The sequence below is a fragment of the Neolamprologus brichardi genome, chromosome 12, assembly GCF_056152115.1.
Source record: "Neolamprologus brichardi isolate AB-2024 chromosome 12, ASM5615211v1, whole genome shotgun sequence".
Lineage (NCBI taxonomy): Eukaryota > Metazoa > Chordata > Actinopteri > Cichliformes > Cichlidae > Neolamprologus > Neolamprologus brichardi.
In genome coordinates this window covers 12,679,745-12,700,891 of record NC_142115.1, presented here as the reverse complement: position 1 = coordinate 12,700,891, position 21,147 = coordinate 12,679,745, and the positions used below count along the sequence as shown (strand labels likewise).

At 40.5% G+C, this 21,147-nt stretch overlaps 2 protein-coding genes across 3 annotated transcripts in view; one reads left to right on the top strand and one right to left on the bottom strand.

Moving 5' to 3' along the window:
* slc15a4 (solute carrier family 15 member 4) overlaps positions 1–3,338 on the bottom strand; it is a 29,883-nt gene extending 26,545 nt beyond the window's left edge. The window contains exons 1-2 of the mRNA XM_006803132.3: positions 3,151–3,338; positions 2,325–2,956 (exon numbers count right to left, since the gene is read on the bottom strand). Of these exons, the coding sequence (XP_006803195.2) occupies positions 2,325–2,903 (579 nt within the window). The 5' untranslated portion in view covers positions 2,904–2,956; positions 3,151–3,338. The remainder of the gene's footprint in view (positions 1–2,324; positions 2,957–3,150) is intronic.
* Positions 3,339–3,510: 172 nt separating this feature from the next.
* Positions 3,511–21,147, top strand: part of glt1d1 (glycosyltransferase 1 domain containing 1) — a 32,105-nt gene continuing 14,468 nt past the window's right edge. Inside the window, exons 1-6 of one of the 2 annotated variants that reach the window (XM_087849014.1) lie at positions 3,511–3,970; positions 4,398–4,549; positions 4,656–4,761; positions 8,552–8,603; positions 9,644–9,680; positions 10,112–10,168. In XM_087849014.1, coding sequence (XP_087705140.1) covers positions 3,903–3,970; positions 4,398–4,549; positions 4,656–4,761; positions 8,552–8,603; positions 9,644–9,680; positions 10,112–10,168 — 472 coding nt within the window. In that variant the 5' untranslated portion in view covers positions 3,511–3,902. The remainder of the gene's footprint in view (positions 3,971–4,397; positions 4,550–4,655; positions 4,762–8,551; positions 8,604–9,643; positions 9,681–10,111; positions 10,169–21,147) is intronic. The other variant, XM_087849013.1, reaches the window with a different exon arrangement.

Sequence of the window (21,147 nt, the reverse complement as noted above, 5' to 3'; positions counted from 1 at the left end):
AAGGTTGCAATTAAAGGTTAAAATATTGGCTTAGTAACGCTGCAATAGCTGTCTATGCAAACACATAACATTATCATCTGATCCATCCCACATACAGTTATTCTTTTGAGTGAAAAGATTTTCTCAATTCCTGATGGATATGTCGCTTATATACAAGCACAAAAGATGCACTGGTACAACTAAAACATGCTGAACATAAGGTCAATATATTCAGCATAAATCTTTCTGGGGTTCATCAGTGCATTTGTGCAGAGTCAGTTATTAAAGTAATTCCATCATGGCATAGCTGGAGAAATAAATTCTTGTCAGCTGTCTGAAATTACTGGGATTTTTGCAATGATTAATCATAAAATGTTGTCCAAGCTTCATATAGGTCACAATTATAGTAAACACAACTTAACTAAATTCACAACTCTGTGTGAACCTCAGTGGTATCCAATTAAGAAAATGAGGCTGGATGGTTGTTGGGGTGCCCCTCCATATAAAAAAGGCATAAAAGTCTGACTTTTGATTGGTTAACATAAACGATGAACACCTCCCTCTTGATTGTAAAAGCATTTAGAGATATATGAAGCTATAAAAGGCTGTAAAAGCTTTTTTCTAAAGACCTGGAGCAAGACTATAGTTACAAAAACATTTAAGTTACCTGAAATAAAAACTAAACTTAACACAAAAAGTAGGAAACTACAAGAGGAAATATGTTTTAGTCTTTGTCAGAGCAACACACATTAGAATGTTTTGGTGAATAAGACTAGTGTGCATACATGACACAGAAATTGTGTTTTTATAGTGATACTTCTTCTAAATTTCTTGAATATTTTCCTGACAAATACCCCTACATAATGAAAATTCAACTAAATATGAATAAACTCTCAACACAAAATAAAACTAATGAAATATTTACAATTAAAATAAATCTGTCTCCGAGTGGTAACACCTGTAGACATTTCCACAACTGGATATCAGCGTTCAAGGGAAAACACACTACTAGCAAAACAACCAGATCCGGCCATTAGTTGGAAAGCTTAGAAGACCTACACATTTTTAATGACATTTCTAGATCAGTGATGCATGAAGAGATTTATCAAAAGGTGGACAACACCATCATCCCAACTTTAAAGTCTGGTGGAACCAACATCATTGTTTGGATAGCTTGTTATCACTGAATTAAAGAGCAGCTGTCTGTGTTTTAAAGGAAAGGTTGGGTGAACTAGCAAACAAACATTAAATCGTCGTATGAGCAGCTACCGGAAACAGCCCCCATTTGAAAGCTGTAGCTGCTAAAGGAGGTTCAACAACGAGTTGCTACAAACAATAATATAATATAAATCCACTTTTTGTGCTATATGTTCAGTCAGATTGTGTTTCTTTACAATTGTCACTGAAGATCAGACCAAGTATCATGACTGACAAAACTGCAAGTCCGGGTTTGGTAATTCCAAAGAGGTTACAAACCTTTTTTTTCATGCAAATGCACTGTATTTAAAAGGGGAAATCACAACAATCAATATGATAATTTTTTTACGCTGTGAGAGGGTGTCGTTATTAGGAATGAGGCCAATTTTAACAGGGACTCTTCTGTTTCTCTTAAATATTCAAATCTCCCACGCACCAAGGACTTTCAGTTGGAGGATCACTAATGGGAAAATTTTGTCTGTATGAGGTAAAAATTTCAGTTTCAGTACGCAGGAAAAAGTAACCTCATGGTGCATTGCGTTTGCTTTAAGGTTAGTGGACTTTTACCAAAAAAAAAAAAAAAAAGCGGTCTTTTTTGTGTGTTGAGTATTTGAACATAACATTGCACTAATCATATTCGGTCTGCCAGCTCTCCTTGAGACATTTTATCCTTTCCTGATTAGATTACTCTGAGAAACAATGACCTCATTGATGAACTTTCCCACTCCCATGATTGCGTGTTGTGGAGGGCCCTCTAGATAATTTTGATACTAAACTGACAGATGTGTGTTTCACTTCTTACTACCAACTAAGAACAATTGAAGAAGTGTTTTTAAATGTTTCCGTTTGTACATGTGTTCCAGAGAGATGTGTTGTCTATTCTACAAGATGCTTCAAAATGTTTAGTTTTTAATGGTGACAGCCATAAGTAGCCATGACAATCAAGAGCATGTCTCTGAGAAATGTCATGGCGCAGCTAAAGTCCCATCACATGTCTGACTTTATTGATGTGCCCACTACATATTTTATACAGGCCAATTCCAGAAAGCTAATGGTTCAGGTTATAGCCTTCTGGTAACAGGAAATTCCAGGTATTTCCTAATTAATACAAACTTTAATAACTCATAGTAGTGCTGTTTATACTCTACCTGATCTGCCCCAAATGGAGTGATGTTAGACTTCACAGTACCCACACCTAAGGCAATTAAGAAAAGTCCACCATAGACTGCTGGGCCACAATATGGGGCACGAATGGGGCAGGTAACGTTTTTTGGAGTGGTAACGGTTGTGTTCAGACACTCAGCAGGCTGCACAGGAAATGCCATTTCTTCCCCGCACAGGTGTATCCTGGTGCCCTCGTTTGAAATAAAAGGGAAAAACAGCATGCCAAAAATGTACAAAACCAAACTTGCGGCAATGGTCAAGAATTTTCCGAGGTATGCATCAGCCAACCAGCCTCCAAATGGTGAAATCAGGTAAGTTACTCCCATGAACATGAGCGGTGCCTGGCTCGCCTGAGTGCCCTCCCAATAAAAAGGACTACCATTAAGAAAAAGAACCAAGTTGGACGTTATGCCATAGAAAGCAATCCTCTCTAGTGACTCGGCCAGCAGGATGGCCGCACATGCCAGTCTTCTTCCCTCGAAGACTGACGGTGGTGAAGGTCTGTTTTCAGTGTCTGAGTCCAAAAGAGGGGTGCTCTCATTGGCGTCCCTGTTGTTAGCCATTCTCGCCCAACTTAGTGGAATGGAGTTTCTTCCTTATTTTTAAGAGTTCAAACCTGAAGATAAAACACAAATATAAACCAAACGGTGACACCGCAGCACAAACACAAACAACTGTACCGGATTCACAACATCTAAATTGTCAAAGGAGAGCCCATTTTCTTGTCATATAGGTTTTTAGCTTATTACAAACCTGAAGTAAGCTAGCTTAAACACCACATCAGCTTGTTAAAGTTTCTCATTACCTTACCTTTAATGACAGAAACACGTCCCAGGGGTCTTCGGTTGTCTCCATCAATCTAGATCATACTAACCGCTCAAATGTTTCGTTTGTACTGTCTAAAAGCTGAACTTTATGAAAAGAGAACTGGGTGTCAACAGAAAAACAATGTCACAGTTCTGTCGCGTGACACATAGCTCAGTCAAAAGCTGTCACTCTTGCGTTGCTGTGGAGACGATCTGAAAATGAAACTTACGCGACGGGTACAGCAAATTGAGGCGCGCAACACCATCCATATGATATAGGGATTTGTTCCGCTTACGCAGAGCTAAGCAAGGGGAGAAGGAAGTAGCTCTGCAGTGCAATTTAATCTTTTTTTTTTTTTTTTTGTCTACGGCTGATTCTGTTATTATATAACATGAACCAACAGGGTTTGCGGTTTGGGGATGGGCATGACAAAAAAAGGAAGAAGAAAAAGAAGTGAAATTGGATAGCAGCACTTCGCCGCTTACAGTCATGTTTCCAGGGGGCCGTATAGAAGACGGACTGGTAAACATTACAAGCATGGTGCACTACCGTAGACGGTCTGTGTGCAACCCTAAGACGAGCAAGCCTTGCTCTTAGGTGCTGCTACGTGTTAAGTTACGGACAAGGAAATGTAATTGGAGCTCGGCTAAGCGAGCTCATTGAAACGTAGATGTCCCGCTCGGTGCCGTCAGCTTTTCGCGAATATTTCGCGTTAAGTAGCTAATTAGCACGTCAGCCCTGCTTTCAGTGAAGATATGAAATTACTTTTCATTGCCTGTCTCAGCCCCAAAACTGGGAACCATACTACAGCTGAGAGAATAAGGTAACAAACATAGTTGCTAAGTGTAGCTGGTTCTTATAGCGGGTATGATTCATTAATTATTAACCCATGAATATACTATGAGGCAATAACGGAGTATTTGACTTCATCAGGGCAAGTGTTGTTGATAAAAATCGCCTACTTCAATGTGAAATAAGTGTAACAAGTTGGCTCCAAATACAAACATTATCGTGTAATGAGACACCTTAAGATAAGTAGCAGTAAACACGGGTGTTGCCGGTGACCTTGGCTTCTGTTCTTAACAGGAACTGAGCTTAATTTAATGTGATTGGTAACACTTGTTCGTCTACTGTTTCATGTTAAAATAGCTCCACGGAAGACGTTTCCTGGCTTTAACCATTATGAATTTGCTCAACCACTCAGTCTTCCTTCCTGCCTTCCATAAGCAACTGATAATTTTATGTTTTAGGTCCTACATTGAGTCAGCAGGACACACTTGCGAGCTCAGAGACGCAGGAGAGTTTCAGTCTCCTGCTGATGTGGTAAATCTGGTCTCTGAACATCCTAAGTTTGAAGCTGCACTGGCTATTCATCTTTTCAAAGCGGGCAGACTTCTCATGGGTAAACTGACTTGCTGTTATATCATCTACTTATCAGCTGTATACTTCAAATGTACAGCTTTCAGTCCCACATTGCCTTTTTGTTTTATGTCTGTTCTTTACAATAGATATTGAAATACCCTTTGGCGTAATCTTTGGCGGCACAGACATAAATGAAGATGTGAAAGTGGAGCAGAAGCGTGTGGTTATGGAACAGGTGCTACTGAAAGCCAGGTGATGTTGTACTGTTGCAAATTCCTATTTTAAAACTTCCGGATGGCTCCAAACTTAGTACATGAACTTTAGTCCTTCATATCACACATATTTCATACCATTTATAAAATGATTTTGGAAAAGTTTCATTTAAAATAACTGAAAAGTCACAATTTGCAAAAGAGTCTACATTATAAATAATGTGATATCTGCCTCATCTGTTGGCTTTGTTAATTAGACTAGGAGGCTGCATCTACAGCACATTTGTTAGCGTCTTACGATAGGACAAGGAGCACAGATGCATTAGAGGTGGGAATGGAAAATCAGTTCTAGCTAAGAAATTCAAATTGTCCAATTTAGCAGAAGCTTATCAGTTCTTGCGTTTATTACATTTGTGCATTGCACAGCACTGAGGTCAAACTCAATGCAGGGAAGCTTTTGCACAACCAAGTCGGATGCAAGCCTTTCTTTCTGCTCTGTTTCTACAGTGCGTTACGTCACTGAGAAGATTTTTAAAAGCGCATTGCAATCAATAAAATCTCATCAATATTCATTCCTACACATGCCGTTAATCATGTATGCATTATATTTTTGGAGTGTCATTTCAAGAGGACTGCTTATTACAGGAAATACCCTGTAACATGTCTCCCATGAGAAGGACCTGCTGATTATATCAAATTTGACAGTTATCATTAATCATGACTTTATCCATGTTTAATATCTAGTATGTTAGTAATGTGTCATATCATATTTTTGCCAACTTCCTTTTTATAAAGGTTTGATTCAGATGTCTCCAACCTGAAGTGCGAGCAGGAAGTAAATGTCACCACTTTCATATCTTTTATTAAAATTATTCACATGAAATGAGAAAGCTTCTAATCCACTAATCATGTGATTTTTATGTATTTTATTCAGTCTTGGATATAACAACAAATCACAAGTAACACTGCTGTATGAATAAAAGCTTAAAATATTTTTTTCCTTCAATACATAAATTCCAGGTTTTCACTGGGGGTAAAAAAAAAACAACCCAAAAACTCTGGCCTCTGGGGCATGAAGAATCATAGACTGTATTTAAAGGAAGGACAAAGCCAAAGTCAGAATTCTTTCTAATGATCAGGAGGGGGCGAGACAGCTGTTTGCATGGATTAGCGGTGTGTAGATCGATACTTAAACATTGATTCCACCAATAACTAGAGATGGACCGATCCGATATTACGTATCGGTATCGGTCCGATACTGACCCAAATTCCTGGATCGGATATCGGCGAGAAATAAAAAATGTAATCCGATCCATTAAATATCAAAAAAGCACCTCACAAAACTTGCTACACGGCGTAACTCGGCTCATAACCGTAGCACGTTGCAGCAGTATGCGTCACGTGATAGAGCGGCTGTGTGCTACCAAACCAGCAGTTATCCCAGAGAGAAGTAAAGCAAGTGTGTAAGTTCATCTCTGAATGTTTGTAAAGCATTCCAGCGTTAAGCTTAACAACCAGTATATGGAGCGACTGCCTCTCTCTCTCTCTCTCCTGCTCCCACTTCAATCGTGAAACTGATCAATGATCAGCTGATCGGCATTTCTGTCGTGAGTCCGTCTCTCTTCTTTGTTTTTGGCCCACTTCTCACCAGAAAGAGGAAACCAGCGGCTGAACAACAGCAGCACGTTTAAGCTTGATAAGCTGTTGTTAGAATTTATTTAATATTACTTTCTACACCAGGATCTTTTTCTACGTAGCTGACGGCTGGTAACTGTGCAGGGGCGGATCTAGCAAAGTTTAGCCAGGGGACCGATAGGGCATGAACAGGGAAAAGGGGGCACAAAGACATACTTTTCTTTCTTATTCTCATTTAAAATGTCGAGCTTTTAATAAATAATTATCTGACTCTTACACCCAAAGTTTTAATCTGATGTAAAATATATATATAAGTCCATTACTGTATATAGTAACTGTTAATTCTAATATACCCTAGTAAGCTATAGTACTTTTTCCTTTGGGAAGGAACCATCTGTGCAGTCTGCAAATCTGTTGAAGAAAGATGTGGAATCTATTTAATTATTCTTGAAAAATAATTTATTTCTGTGCATATTCCCCCTGCATCAAATTAAATTTGATTACATCGATTAAGCATCATGACGTGGACGGTGGTTCCCTATTTTTTTTTGCTGGGAGTTTGCAACCCTATTAGTTAGGTTGCTTAATATTTCTGCTAAGTACTCTTTAAAATACCAGAACAGGGAGGATGGAGCAGGTTTAAGTTTATTAGATTGATCAGTGTTGCTGAACTATGAAATATTTTGGGTGCAGTGTATTTTTTACATACAGGTATAACAGAATAGATTTAGTGTTGTTATTTATTTAAACTTGAGTATAAACTTATACAAAATGCAGCAAGATATTAAAAAACGTTTTATTGATTAAAAAAACAGACTATATCGGATTCATATCGGTATCGGCTGATATCCAAATTTATGATATCGGTATCGGTATCGGACATAAAAAAGTGGTATCGTGCCATCTCTACCAATAACAGATATTTATATTCTAGAATTGATTTTCATATTAAAATATCAATATTTTTGCAATTTGGAGTGAATTTGTAGATTATGATTCACAAGAACAAAATGGAAAGTAATGATATTATTGGGATCGCCTAAATCGTTGTCTACATAGCACTTTGCAAAATTTTGGAAAGTGACTTACATCTAAGCTTAGGCTTTGTGTTGATGTATAAGTGGTGGGAATTCTCTGCATCCTTAAAACTATGAAATCCCATTTATTAGAATTGTAGAGCATTTAAAATGATTATATTGGGAAGGTGTCGTTAAATATACAGCCTACTTGCAGTAAAACAGACATTGTAGGCTTTAAAAAATAACAAATTCAACTTAAAATATTTTATATGTAAGATAGATAATAACATGTATGGCAAAATGGCTTCAAAGCACGACCTCGCAAACTACTGAGACTATGTCCATCTTTAATAAACAATCTATGGAAAGAATGAGACTGAAAGAATTCAAGCTAACCACTACTTTAGCAGGCTAATGGCTAATCTGGCTAATCTAAATTTTATGCCCTAATCCAAGCCGACATCACACTGAAGTGTCTCTGTTTTCTAACTGATTAAAGTAAATGGCAGTAAAGATAGAAAAAGACCTTCTAGAGCAGGGTGGGCAACTCCAGGCCTCGAGGGCCGGTGTCCTGCAGATTTTAGATGTGTCCTTGATCCAACACAGCTGATTCAAATGGCTAAATCACTTCCTCAACATGTCTTGCAGTTCTCCAGAGGCCCGGTAATGAACTAATCATTTGATTCAGGTGTGCTGACCCAGAGTGATACCTAAAACCTGCAGGACACCGCCCTCGAGGCCTGGAGTTGTCCACCCCTGTTCTAGAGGAATGTGCGAGAGCCTGTTTTCCAAAGCTTCAAACATCTCAATCCACCCGCCTCCCACTATTAGTGCCATCTCACTCTTACAAATGAAAATTAGTATCTTCTTTCAGTTTTTTTGTTTCGTTTTTGTTTCTTTGCTCTACATTCCCTTCATTTTCCAGCTTGTATTCTTCCTCCTTTTACTGAAATCCTTTTGCTTTGAGCTACAAGCAGTTTTTCTGCTCTCATACTGCTCTGCCTGCAGATTTCTGTGTTTTAGTGTTGTTAGCACAGCTTTTTTCCCCCTTTTATTGTTGTCAAAATCGTTATTACTTGTAAAAGGCTATAATTTACTGCCTATAGTGAAAATTCTTGTTTTGCTGAAATGCCTCGCACAGCAGTGATAATGAAGTGTTTCTTTGTTCCCAATCAGGTTTGCTGTTGCATTTACTGACAAACTGAAAGAAGAGGCAGAGTTATTTTTGGTATGATTATGCGCTTATGTTTTTTGATAACACTGACTGAAGTAATTCGTAGTTCAGTTGAGTCGAGCACATTTTAGGCAGTCTCTCTGAGGATCGCTGATAGTGTTGCATTGGGTTGAACACATGAAATTTAGTGACAAAAGGGAGAAAAGAGGAATTACTATTTTCCCTCATCTCTTCACATCTAACCAGAAGTTGTAAATTCTGGATTGATAGTTGCAGAAAGTTACAAAAAATGCCCCCCTCCCCCAGTGGGAGGAGGGATGGGCTTTCAGGTTGGGCTGTCCAGCCATTTGACATGCAGTTTAAACTTTGACGCATGATGGTTACACATGCAGATATCTCTTTTTTCATGCCCTATGTTTGGCCACAGTTCATGTTTTTAAATTCACCCAGATCCTTACTCTATCTGCTTAATTGCAGCTTATAATAAGAGAGAAAGCTTTTGTTTACATTTTTACAGCACATCTGCAGACGGCAGGAGCCTGACAGCGTCAATAAATACAGCAGAAGGGCTCTGACTATACAAACACAATATCCTGCCCTGTCCTGTAATAGTCTGGCATTAAAACAATATTACAGTGTTTTATTTTCAGATTAGATTCCAGCCATAGGCTGCAGATTGAGGCAAGTGGAGTGCTTTATCTCTGCCATTTAGTGCTGACAGCTGGTAGACAGGACAGGCACTGAGAGGCATCGCCAAGCTTTTTATTGCGACAGAAAACACACATAGCGGATGGATCTGGTGTGATAACATCCAGTCAATTTCTTTCCCGTCCCCTCTGATTTATTTTGCGGCACCCGCATTATCTTAGCGACTGCTTTCCTGAGTCTCTTTTTAAAGTTTGTACTCTGTTTAAATATGCTTAGAACACAAAGAGCTTTAAATGGCTGTCTCTATTGTCGGACATAAAAAAAAAAGAGAGAAGCACAGTTGGTGATAATCAAATGTAATTTCTATAAACAAACGCTGCCAATAATTGCTGATTGCGTTCTGTTAGCTGTTTTAACCACTTCTTTTTCATTTTTTTCCTCTGAAGGTGTCCCAAAGCAGCAAAATCTACGTCCAGCCTCAAGGTAAATTCTGCATGGACATCCTCGCCTGATGCTGTGCATCCTTGACTCACCGTTGAAGTGTTGCACTAATCAGCTTTGACATTTTCCCTCCATTATCATACTGTCTGCAGTACAGAGTTGTGTTTGCTCTTGCCATTGGCCACCGTACCATGTAGGACAGCCCAAATCTCTCTTCCATGTTGTTTACCACCGGTATCCTTGTTTGGCAAATAGTGTCCCTTCATAGATTAGACGAGAGCCCCCGGGCCAGCTGCATGGCTGAGCCCCAACCAGTGAAAGCTTAATTTTCAGGCTTGTCCCCAGAGAGCGATCATGCTGAAGTGCTTTTTACACAGAACACAAAAATTGTATTTTGGATCACTGATAATTTTGAGCACTTTGCACTATTTTTTATGAAGTTCACTATGGCTGTCTCTGTGTTTATATTACAGGCATCCAGACAGACGTTACTGAGAAATTCTGCTGGACTGAATTCCTGAGGAGCTCAGGTACTATTAGTGCTTCAGGTTGTCATTATTCCAGGTACACTTTGCAAAATGTGTAATTGACAGTGGAAGATTTCTTTTTAGACAGTCTTTTTTATATATATATTTTGTTTGATGATGGTGGAAAATCAGTTATTTATCCAAAGTGATAAAAAATATTATTATTTCTTGTACTGACCCTTAATGGAAGGCCTTAAAGAAAATATTGAAATTATGTTCACAGTGGTGTGCAGAAGTCTTGGACTACCCCTCATTTCTTTAGGGAAATGTGAAGTAGGTGTAGCAATTTATTGAAACGTGTGCATATATGGAAATATTATAATATACAGTAAAGTATAAAGCAATTACAGAGTTCATACAATTCTTATAAGCTTGAAAGTCAACGTTTGGTGTCACTACCTTAATTCTTCAAGTCTGAACTCTCTCAAGCTATCTTGGAATTTCTGTAAGTATCCTTTGGCTTCTTGAAGGACATTCAAAGCTTTTCTTTGGATGTTTCTGCTTTTTCTTTTGTTTGTTACAAATATGATCCCAAGCTGCTTCAATAATGTTGGGGGTCGAAGCTCTGGGGAGCCCAATCCAGTGAGTTTTCCTTATCCAGGTATGCTTTTAATGCATTGGCAGTGCTTTCCAAATGGTGTCGTGTGGCATGACTGATCCAAATCTGTGTTTATAATTCCATCGATTTTAAGGAGATCCCCAGCACCTCTGGGTGAAATGCAGCCGCAAACCATGACAGAGCCTCCACTGTGTTTTACAGATGGCTGTAGACACGCACTGTTGTACGCTGCCTCTCTCCTACCTCCTCTAAATGTATTGACAATAATTAATCAAAAATGGCATATTTGAGTTTATCACTCCAATAGACCCTTTGCCATTGATTTTCAGTTGCGTTCTTGTGTAATTTTCTTCTTTTTTCCATTCCTTATAAATGGCTTCTTGACAGCCAGCCTTCAACTGACACCATTTCTGATGAGGCTTCAATGAACAGTAAATTACCAGATGCATCTCTGGTAGGTATGACCTCTAAGGTCATATCTCCGGTCTTTACTGGATTTTTTAAAAATGTCTTTTTGAAAGCTAAACATCTGCTGAAGATTGCATTTTAGTTCTGCCACTTGTCCAGTTTCCTCAAATTGTTTAAGGACACACTGCAAACCATACTGAGATATGCCGAGTTGTCAGCTAACAGCACTTTGCAAATCACATTGTTGGTGCAAAAATAGTATTTTATGCTAACTGTGTTATCTTTGACATGTAGATTCAACTAAAGAAAAGTTAGCAAATTATATGTTTTTGCGTCAGTTTGCTGTAAACAGAAAGGTTAAAGATTCAATTTCAAATTTGTCTAAGCTAAGTTATCTGTTATTTGTCGAAACAACACTGTTTTATCCCTTGAGTTGGGTCACCTGCCTGACCTCACTCATTCTGTCTGCAGGCTGAGCATTTGAGATTGTTTGAGAATAAACAACACTCTTTATTGATTGTAACATGGAAACATGTACATTCATGCATTTTGTTGGAGGCACCTTTTCTGGGGCACAACAATAAAAAAACAGCGGGAACACTCGATGTGGTCACCTGAACATTTAACACACCTGAACAGGGAGTTACCTGAGGCATTTTGTGTGCAGGGGTTTTGTGCTTGGGAGACAGTGTTAGGAAAGTGCAGCGCCTTCTGGGGCTGACAACCTGAACAGAACATATGCGGCACCTCTTGGGCGGCAACAGAGGGGTAAAAGCAGCGTCTCCCTGCTGCTGGACCCCTTCTCCACTCGAAACCACAGCTAGGAGGGCTGAGGCTTCTTCCTCCAGGGCGTTGGGTCCCTCCGGGAGCCCGAGGGTGGGCCTTTGCTCCAGGCCGACTGGTGTGGAGCTCGGGCCGGAGGATGTGCTCTCGCTGGCGGCACACCCACTTCAGCAGTGGGCGCCGGTCTCTTGCCAGTCGGCAGAGGAGCGGCGGGCCTGTGAGAACTAGCTGCGGGCTTGGGCTTGGGCTGACGTCTGGGGTTAATGTCGCACAGAGCTTCCGTCTGCTTCTTCCTCAGATCGAATCTAGCCTGAATGGCTTCAAGTCAATGTCCGAATAACCCAGCCGCAGACACCGGTGCGTCCAGATGAACAGCTCTGTCCCTATCCAGGACGTCAGAGAGGGTCAGCCACAGGTGCCTCTGCGCCACTACTGTCGAAGCCATCCCTCTGCCCAGGGAGAGCGCTACACAGCGAAACGCATGGAGGATGTGATCTGTGGCGACTCTGACCTCGTTAAGAAGAGGTGCCAGCGGGTTGTCATCAGGAACCAGCGATCCGAGCTCTGCCAGGCACATTGCCTGGTATGTCTGGAGCATGGTGACAGAGCTCATGGCGCAAGCAGTGCCAGCCTGAGCCCGATAAATCTTCTCCAGCTGCGAATCAGAGAATCTGCAGTGCTTGGACGGCAGAGTTGCGGGGCCACCGACACCATGGTTATGGGACGGGGCCAGATAAGCAGCCAGAGACGGCTCCATAGGGGGTGGGTTAGCTAAGCCAGCCCCCTCAGCGCCGTCCAATTCCATGTACTGTCCATAGCCGGGCACAGTGACGCGGGTAGACAGAGGTTTGTCCCATGATGCCGTTAGCTCGCAGAGAAAGTCTGGGAACGTGAGAAGGCAGTTTTTGGCCGCTGCGGGCTCCGGTGGGAGGAAAAAACCTGCGAACCGCGACGGCTTCTGCCAGAGGAGAGGGCCAGTCCACCTGCAGCTTCTCAGCAGCACGGCGAAACAGGGAGAAAAGAGAGGTGTCATCGTGTCCGACCGGCGCAGCAGCGGCGGCACATTGGGCCGACAATGAGCTCTATCTCATCCTCCGACAAACCATGGATGTCCAGGCCGATGTCCAACGCATCATCGTCTTCCTGGGGAGCGCTGACTGGCTTCAACCCAGGCTGAAGCCAGTCAGCGCTCCTGCATGGTTCCAGCTCGTCATCAAGGAACCATGATAGGACCAAAATGACATGCATGCACCACCCAGACCTGAACATCAACATATTCCATGTGGTCAGCCCAGCTAATTGCGGGGACATCGACCGGAAAATCCTCGTCTTCGGACTCGGACGAAGCCGGGGCTCCAGACTCGGAAAGGAGAGGGTCATGCCGTGTGACAGCCGAGCGTCCCAGCACTTTTTTCCAAAACGCAAAGCGAAACGCTGCACAGGAAAAACTTGAAATTAATTCAATTCAATTCAATTTTATTTATATAGCGCCAAATCACAACAAAAGTCACCTCAAGGCGCTTCATAGATACAGAGAAAAACCCAACAATCATATGACCCCCTATGAGCAAACACTTTGGCGACAGTAGGAAGGAAAAACTCCCTTTTAACAGGAAGAAACCTCCGGCAGAACCAGGCTCAGGGAGGGGCGGGGCCATCTGCTGTGATTGGTTGGGGTGAGAGAAGGAAGACAGGATAAAAGACATGCTGTGGAAGAGAGACAGAGGTTAATAACAGATATGATTCAATACAGAGAGGTCTGTTAATACATAGTGAGTGAGAAAGGTGACTGGAAAGGAAAAACTCAATGCATCATGGGAATCCCCCGGCAGCCTACATCTATTGCAGCATAACTAAGGGAGGATTCAGGGTCACCTGGTCCAGCCCTAACTATATGCTTTAGCAAAAAGGAAAGTTTTAAGCCTAATCTTAAAAGTAGAGATAGCGTCTGTCTCCCGAATCCAAACTGGAAGCTGGTTCCACAGAAGAGGGGCCTGAAAACTGAAGGCTCTCCCTCCCATTCTACTTTTAAATACTCTAGGAACAACAAGTAGGCCTGCAGAGCGAGAGCGAAGTGCTCTAATAGGGTGATATGGTACTACAAGGTCATTAAGATAAGATGGGGCCTGATTATTTAAGACCTTGTATGTGAGGAGCAGGATTTTGAATTCAATTCTGGATTTAACAGGAAGCCAATGAAGGGAAGCCAAAACAGGAGAAATATGCTCTCTCTTTCTAGTCCCTGTCAGTACTCTTGCTGCAGCATTTTGGATTAGCTGAAGGCTTTTCAGTGAGTTTTTTGGACATCCTGATAATAATGAATTGCAGTAGTCCAGCCTGGAAGTAATAAATGCATGAACTAGTTTTTCAGCGTCACTCTGAGACAGGATATTTCTAATTTTAGAGATGTTGCGCAAATGGAAGAACGCAGTCTTACATATTTGTTTAATATGTGCGTTGAAGGACATATCCTGGTCAAAAATGACTCCAATTAGCGCTCCGCCGGCAGCCTACACACCAACTGCGCAGTGGAGGCTAACACCAACAGGGGCAGTTAAGCTAAGTTCAAGTTGGCAGACAACGGAGCTAACTAGCAGCAGCAGCTAGCTAGCCCAACTCAGCAGAGGTGTTCTCAGCGAGGTGAAGAGGGTAAGAACTGAGGGATGACTGTGATGACAGGGGCTATATGTGCAGGCAGGGCCGTGCGCATTTCATCACACGTCATCTGCCTTAAAGGCGTGAATAAAGGTTTCTTCAGCCAGGACACGCGAGGGCGCGATATCCCATACTTATGTGTTGTACTGAGTGAATCAACTGAAAGGGAACTTGCGACTTTTCCACAGTACTGTGTTTTCCTGCTGTGCTTAACTATCTATTGTATTATTTATTCTTTTTTTGTTGGTGTTTTTATATTGGATACTTATTCACAAAAGTGTTAATATGCCTGCTTTATAAACCAGGTTTAGTGGTGTTGTTTTCACCATCTATACATAAGCATGTAATATTTTGCAAGCATTTGCAACATTGTATACAAGCGATAGCCTGCATTATTTGTTCTCACTCCAGTTGAGCAACTGCACAGACCACGATAGGACCAAAATGACATGCACGCACCACCCAGACCTGAAATAGGAGTGCATAAAAGTACTACTGGCAGTTTCTCAGAAGCCAGAGTCTGTCATTGAATATTTTCCTTTTTCTTTCTCTCCACCAGCCTTCCAACTCCCATTTCAATTGCTCAATAACTATGTACTGTTACTCAGAGCCTCATCCAGACTTTAAATTGCACATTGTAACATGATGTCCATCCCAAGTACATTAGCGCTCAGGGAGAACCCCATTGAGTACAGAGAGGAACAGTTGATTAATAGCATTCAAGCCCAGGGCCATTTATCACCACGTTTCCCATCCATACCAAGTAATACACATTTTCCACAGTCGTTTTTCCATTTATTATACTTGAAATGAGAGTCGGCTCGAGTGTGCCTTTTCAGAAGCGATGAAAGCACTGTAATCTGACTCATAGTTGTTTTTAGAGATGTAAACAATTTAGCAGTTTCTTCCTCCTTGTTATTTTATCATGGGGATTTGTTAGTATTTTATTTGTTCATTAGTTTTTGTTTGTTTGTCTACGGTGGATGTGGGACAGCTACATTTCAAATGATTAAGAATCCATCCATCCATCCATTCGCTTCCGCTTATCCTTTTAAAATTATAATTTTTTTTGCCAATTGTCTTAGTCTCATGATTGCTTTGATAAAATAAATCACACACACTGGGTTTTAACTTGTGTTTGATCAGGACTAGAACATCATAGCAAGGCGGAGAATCTCATTCAGACAAACTGACCCTGTAGTCTTTGCTCTATTAGAAATGTGCCTTTGTGAGGCTAACATTGCTTAAGGAGTCATTAGGCGTTGTTTTTGTAGTTATCACTGGGTGTGCTCGGCTTTCTGCTGTCTAAAAGACTAGATTTTCCATATCCTGCTTTTGAACAATGATTTTTAATAGGAAATGATTTTTTTATCCTTAAACAGAAGAACGCAGTCTGACAGAAGTAACTCCTGCAGCAACCTGTTTTCTCTCCTGCCAGTTTTCATCCTACCGTTGTCCTCACATACACTCCCAGCACTGCAGAGGGCACCATCCCATGTGTTCATTCACTCCTGCCAGATCCTGCTGCATATTGATTTATTTATTCATTCCCTCCATCTTGTCTGACATGAATTAATTCTTATTAAATTGTGAAATCTACAGTAATTTATATATAGGCAAGCTCAACACGAATGGAAGTTTGGGCATGGCCGTATTCTTTGTGGCCACGTACTGCAGTGTAGAAAAAAAACCTTCGACTAGTGGACATAAAAGAGCCAAAGCATCCCTCCTGTCTGATTGAAGATAGATGACTAGTCTGTATGTGCCTCTGTTTTACCCTTTGGATGTCATAGCCTCCAAAGGAACAGGCTTGAGCACTGAATTTCAGAGTCTTTCTCTCGATGAAAGTCACTGTGTGTGTGTGCATGTCTGTGTAGGTTGTTTTGGGCCCATGCTGTGTGCCTGACGAGATGGGGTTAAGGGATAGATGAGGTCCAGCACTGTAGAGTGATAGTAACTAAAGGATGATGGGAAACAAGCAGGGAGTTTGCTGTTTTGCAGTTACAGGGCTCTCAAAGTGCACGATTATTAAACAGGTTCCACAGGAAGCGGATCAGAGGATAAAAAATAATTAACAGTAGTTAATATAGGCATAGTGATGTTTTTAGCTCCTTTCAGACATGCACTCCTCTTTGTTACTCTGATGGCATATGAATGCGTCCGTTTCATGTGTGAATGTGTAACCTGGCACACTGCAGCATCAGTGTAACATTTAGGTATTACTACAAAAAATGCACAGATGAGTAGTAAAACGGCCACTCTGAGTGCCTGTTGGCACATAATGTGCGTGATCTCATTGCTCAGGTGACTTAAAGCCATAAAACCTTAAACAGCAATAAAATGAGGAACAAAATCTTTGAGTGATCAGCCCAGTCTCATGTCAATGCGCGTAATAGTCATGAAAAAAAACCAAAGTCAGTTTCCATCCACACAAATAGTTGTTTATATTTTATAGTATATTTTCCTGCTACTTTCATAAAACATAGCATGTATTTTGTGTAGAGAAAGCATGAAGTGGTCACCATGGTAACAGAAATTGGTTTTTTTAGGACATGTCAGCTGTTGTATTTTAACCTGACCGATCGTCCTTCTCCAAACCTAACCCAGGAGTTTGTAGTGCCTCGACCTAACCAAGCAACACATTTTTTAATAAATGGTTGATTTAAAAATGATACAAGTGATTAATGAAAATCTGTGACCTGCATGACTCTGGCTTGAGGAGCAACATGAATTTGTCCACTGCCACAAATAGTTTTAAAAAGTCATGTTCAAGAACCAAAAAATAATGTAGGGAATTTCATGTTGGGAAATACATATGTATTAAGTAACGTAAAGTTAAGGTTGAGCAACACAAATCAACAGATTAAGTCTTGATTATTCATCGAACTCCCATAACAGCAGATTTGTGAAACACTCGCCGTCAGTCGCTTTTCACTGAACTCTCTAATCTCCTCTGTGATGTTTAAGACAGTTTAAAAATAAGGATTTTTATTTTTTTTTATATTTCAAATTTCAGCACTTACAGTGGTTTATTTACAGTTATATAGAGCAATGAGAGTTTTTTATATAGAGTGTATTTTTCTTCATTAATTGCTATGAGTCCTTCAGAGAGGCCTCTTACTATTTCTGGCATCATAGTAAGAGGTGCAGAGCCCAGCCAAGGATTTGTTAGTTCACCTTTTTGTTTGTATATAAATGACTGTGCTCACTCCCAGCATAACTAGTATGTTATAAAAGTTTGAGGTGTCACTGTTGTTTTTACCTAACCTAGCTACACCCCTGAAGAATTTACTGTATTTACCCTGATCAGTTGGAGGTTGTCCCTCGAGTATCCCACTTCTCCCAGACATTAGACAGGTCCCTGCAGGGTCCACGTTGATATGGGGTCACTCACTTGACACAGACATGTGGAAAATGTTTGTGTGAAAATTCATCAACATTTACATTTTTGCTTTTTTATTTTTATTTTTTTGCTTGAACAAAACAGCATGCAGAACAGATAACGTCTCTGTACGTGAGCTCAATATTTCAAAAATTAGAGGGGAAAAAAGATGGCAGGGGTCTGAGTATATATATACAAGATGAGGCAGTCTGTTTTAAGTCTGTCGTTTATCAAACATGAAATGAAATAAACTCCAAAATTATGTATCCAAGTAAGCATAATAAAGTAGATTTAAATAAAATAGCTGGACCAAAATGTGAACAAGATAAGTGAGCTAATCTACAGACATGGTTGGTAAAGTATTTAAAATAGTCAATAAAAGAATTGAACTTTTGAAAAGCAGCACGGTGGCACGGTGGTTAGCACTGTTGCCGCACAGCAAGAAGGTCCTGAGTTCAATTCCAACATCAGGCTGGGGTCTTTCTGTGTGGAGTTTGCATGTTCTCCCCGTGTTTGCGTGGGTTCCCTCCGGGTACTCCGGCTTCCTCCCACCGTCCAAAGACATGCAGCTTGTGGGGATAGGTTAATTGGATAATCCAAATTGCCACTAGGTGTGAATGTGCAAATGAATGTGAGTGTGAATGGTTGTCTGTCCCTGTGTGTTAGCCCTGCGACAGACTGGCGACCTGTCCAGGGTGTACCCTGCCTCTCGCCCTATGACAGCTGGGATAGGCTCCAGCGCCCCCCGCGACCCTGAAAAGGATAAGCGGAAGCGGATGGATGGATGAATGGATGGAACTTTTGAAAAATAAATAGGAGCTCCCTTGAGTGTTTGGTGTCTGCAGTAATATTACCATATTTTTCGGACCATTTCACTGTCGATGAACGGGTCTGTTTTCATACATAAGGCGCATTAAGCAAAATAAAACAGTCAGATAAGTCAAACTTTACTCAACTCATTCTTCTTGCTTCCACTTCCGTACCATTAGCGTTCATCCTCCAGCTTCACTGTGTTTATGTTACGCTAACATAGCTGTGTCGCTAGCGATTACATAGCACATCATTATATACCAGCTAGTCCAACTTCAGTAACCCTACAAACGTCACTGCTGTTTAGTTTTCTGTCTTCATTTAAGTTGGAAGTGATAGCAGAGCTGTACGTTTGAATTTGTTCACAAATCTCTCAGTCAGAACATGCTATATCATGTTTAGGTGGAAACTAGCGAGCTAACTTCCTGCTAACTTCTAACTTTGTTAAATTTAATAAATTCTGTTTTCATGTATCCCTGGATGTTAAACTTAATTGTTACACTTGGTAGAGCAGCAACGCTGATCATTTTATTAAAGACCAAAGAATTTAGACAGTTTTTAACTCTCAGTGATGCCGCAGTGTTCGTTTGACTTTGGGACCTGAAGCGGACGAAGTTTTGGACCCAGATTATTCCGCAAGGCTCCTGACTACGGCAGCCGTAATGCTCCGACAATCCATCAAGCGGTGCGGCGTCGTAGCTTACCAAAGTCGTACTAAAACATTTTTGACAGATTTTTGAGCGCCGTGTACCACATAAAATCACTTCAAGGTCATTAAGCACAACCAGAATTTATACATGAGGCGCACCAGATTATAAGGCGCACTGTTGATTTTTGAGAAAATTAAAGGATTTTAAGTGCGCCTTATAGTCCGGAAAATACGGTATATAAATGTTTTATAACATTGCTATGGAGTCCTATCTTATGTTGGTTTGGAAACCTAATACTCGAGTCTAAAGCTCAAATTTATAATGTGTTTAAGAGGGCAGGAAAGATCATGGGAACAGAAACAGTGACCGTTCACCAAGACATTTTTGAACAGTGTTTGCATGCATGAATCTCTGGCAGGAGATTTACAGAATTCCTTTGTGTATGCAGAAGCAACATAAACATTTATTTGCCCCTCTGTCTGTTAGCGGATAAATGAACAGCTCATCTTGGACAAAGAAAAGTAGACAGGCTTTGATGAGGCGTTATTAATTAGTCATCTGTTTGTATATTTACTTTAAGGCCTGCATTTCCTAAAATTTGCCCATTTAAGGTTTTATTGCGATGTTTGTTGTTTTTTGATCAAGCAGCTGCCTAATCCTGGATGACTTTCTCCTGTGGGTAACAATAAAGGGATCTTATCTATCTTATCTTTACATCTACTATAGATTGAAATGTTTACAAGTACAATTTGACAGTAAAGTCTTTACCACTATGAAGACAAGTCTTTGACAGGTCAGATTAACGAGGCTCACGGGTAAAGACTCTAATCCAGGAGCGATAGAGTCACTCGCATTCAAACACGTGCCACAACGGCAGTGACCTCATTACTTATAATAAATGATCTGCCATATTTAGACGGTATCGATCAGCATGTGACAGCAGATGACATTGGGCACTTCAGACAACTAAGCTGTCACACAGTGTCACAGTTTGAGTGATACAGTAATGGCCTGAGTCATTCAGGTTTTCCAAAGTGTATACGGATGCCTTCTCATAACTACATAAAGGATGTGGCCTCTTTAATTATCAAATTAACTATTAAAGTATTGGCACTAGATTAAGAAAACAATATCTTAATGAGCAAAATGTACTGTCAGAGCCTTTGGTTAGTATTTTATAATGAGAGAGTATAACGTGGCTTGCTGTATTAAAATAATCAACACTGAGCTTCAGTATAATTATATCATGTTTATTGGTTTAAGAATTACCGGATAAAAAAATTTTTTTAAAGTGCATTTTGTGTAAACTTCCGAGGGGAAAGGTGGGATTGGGGGTTGATCAAAACAAGTTACAGCATATGAATTAAGATCATTTTGCCTGCATTTTCCTAATCTGCCAAGCTGGTACAAAAAATCAGGTGATTCTTTAAAGAGGTCAGGTGGGAAGCCTTAATAGATTTTTTTGATGTTGTTTGATTTCACAGTTTTTGTGTTTTTTGTCTGTACTCTCATAACTAGTTTTCAGACCGATGTTTTGGTATTGAAAGAACAGAGATGGACACAAATGGTCCATGACATACCTTTTGCTGTTCGTTTTAAACATATTTGTACAGAATAATAATTATTAAAACAAAAAAAGTGATTTTTAGAATTGCTGCAAATGCTGTTTGAGAGTTCAGGTTATTTATAGATTTGTAGCAATGTTCCCACATTTATAGTCCCAGTCTTAAGCCAG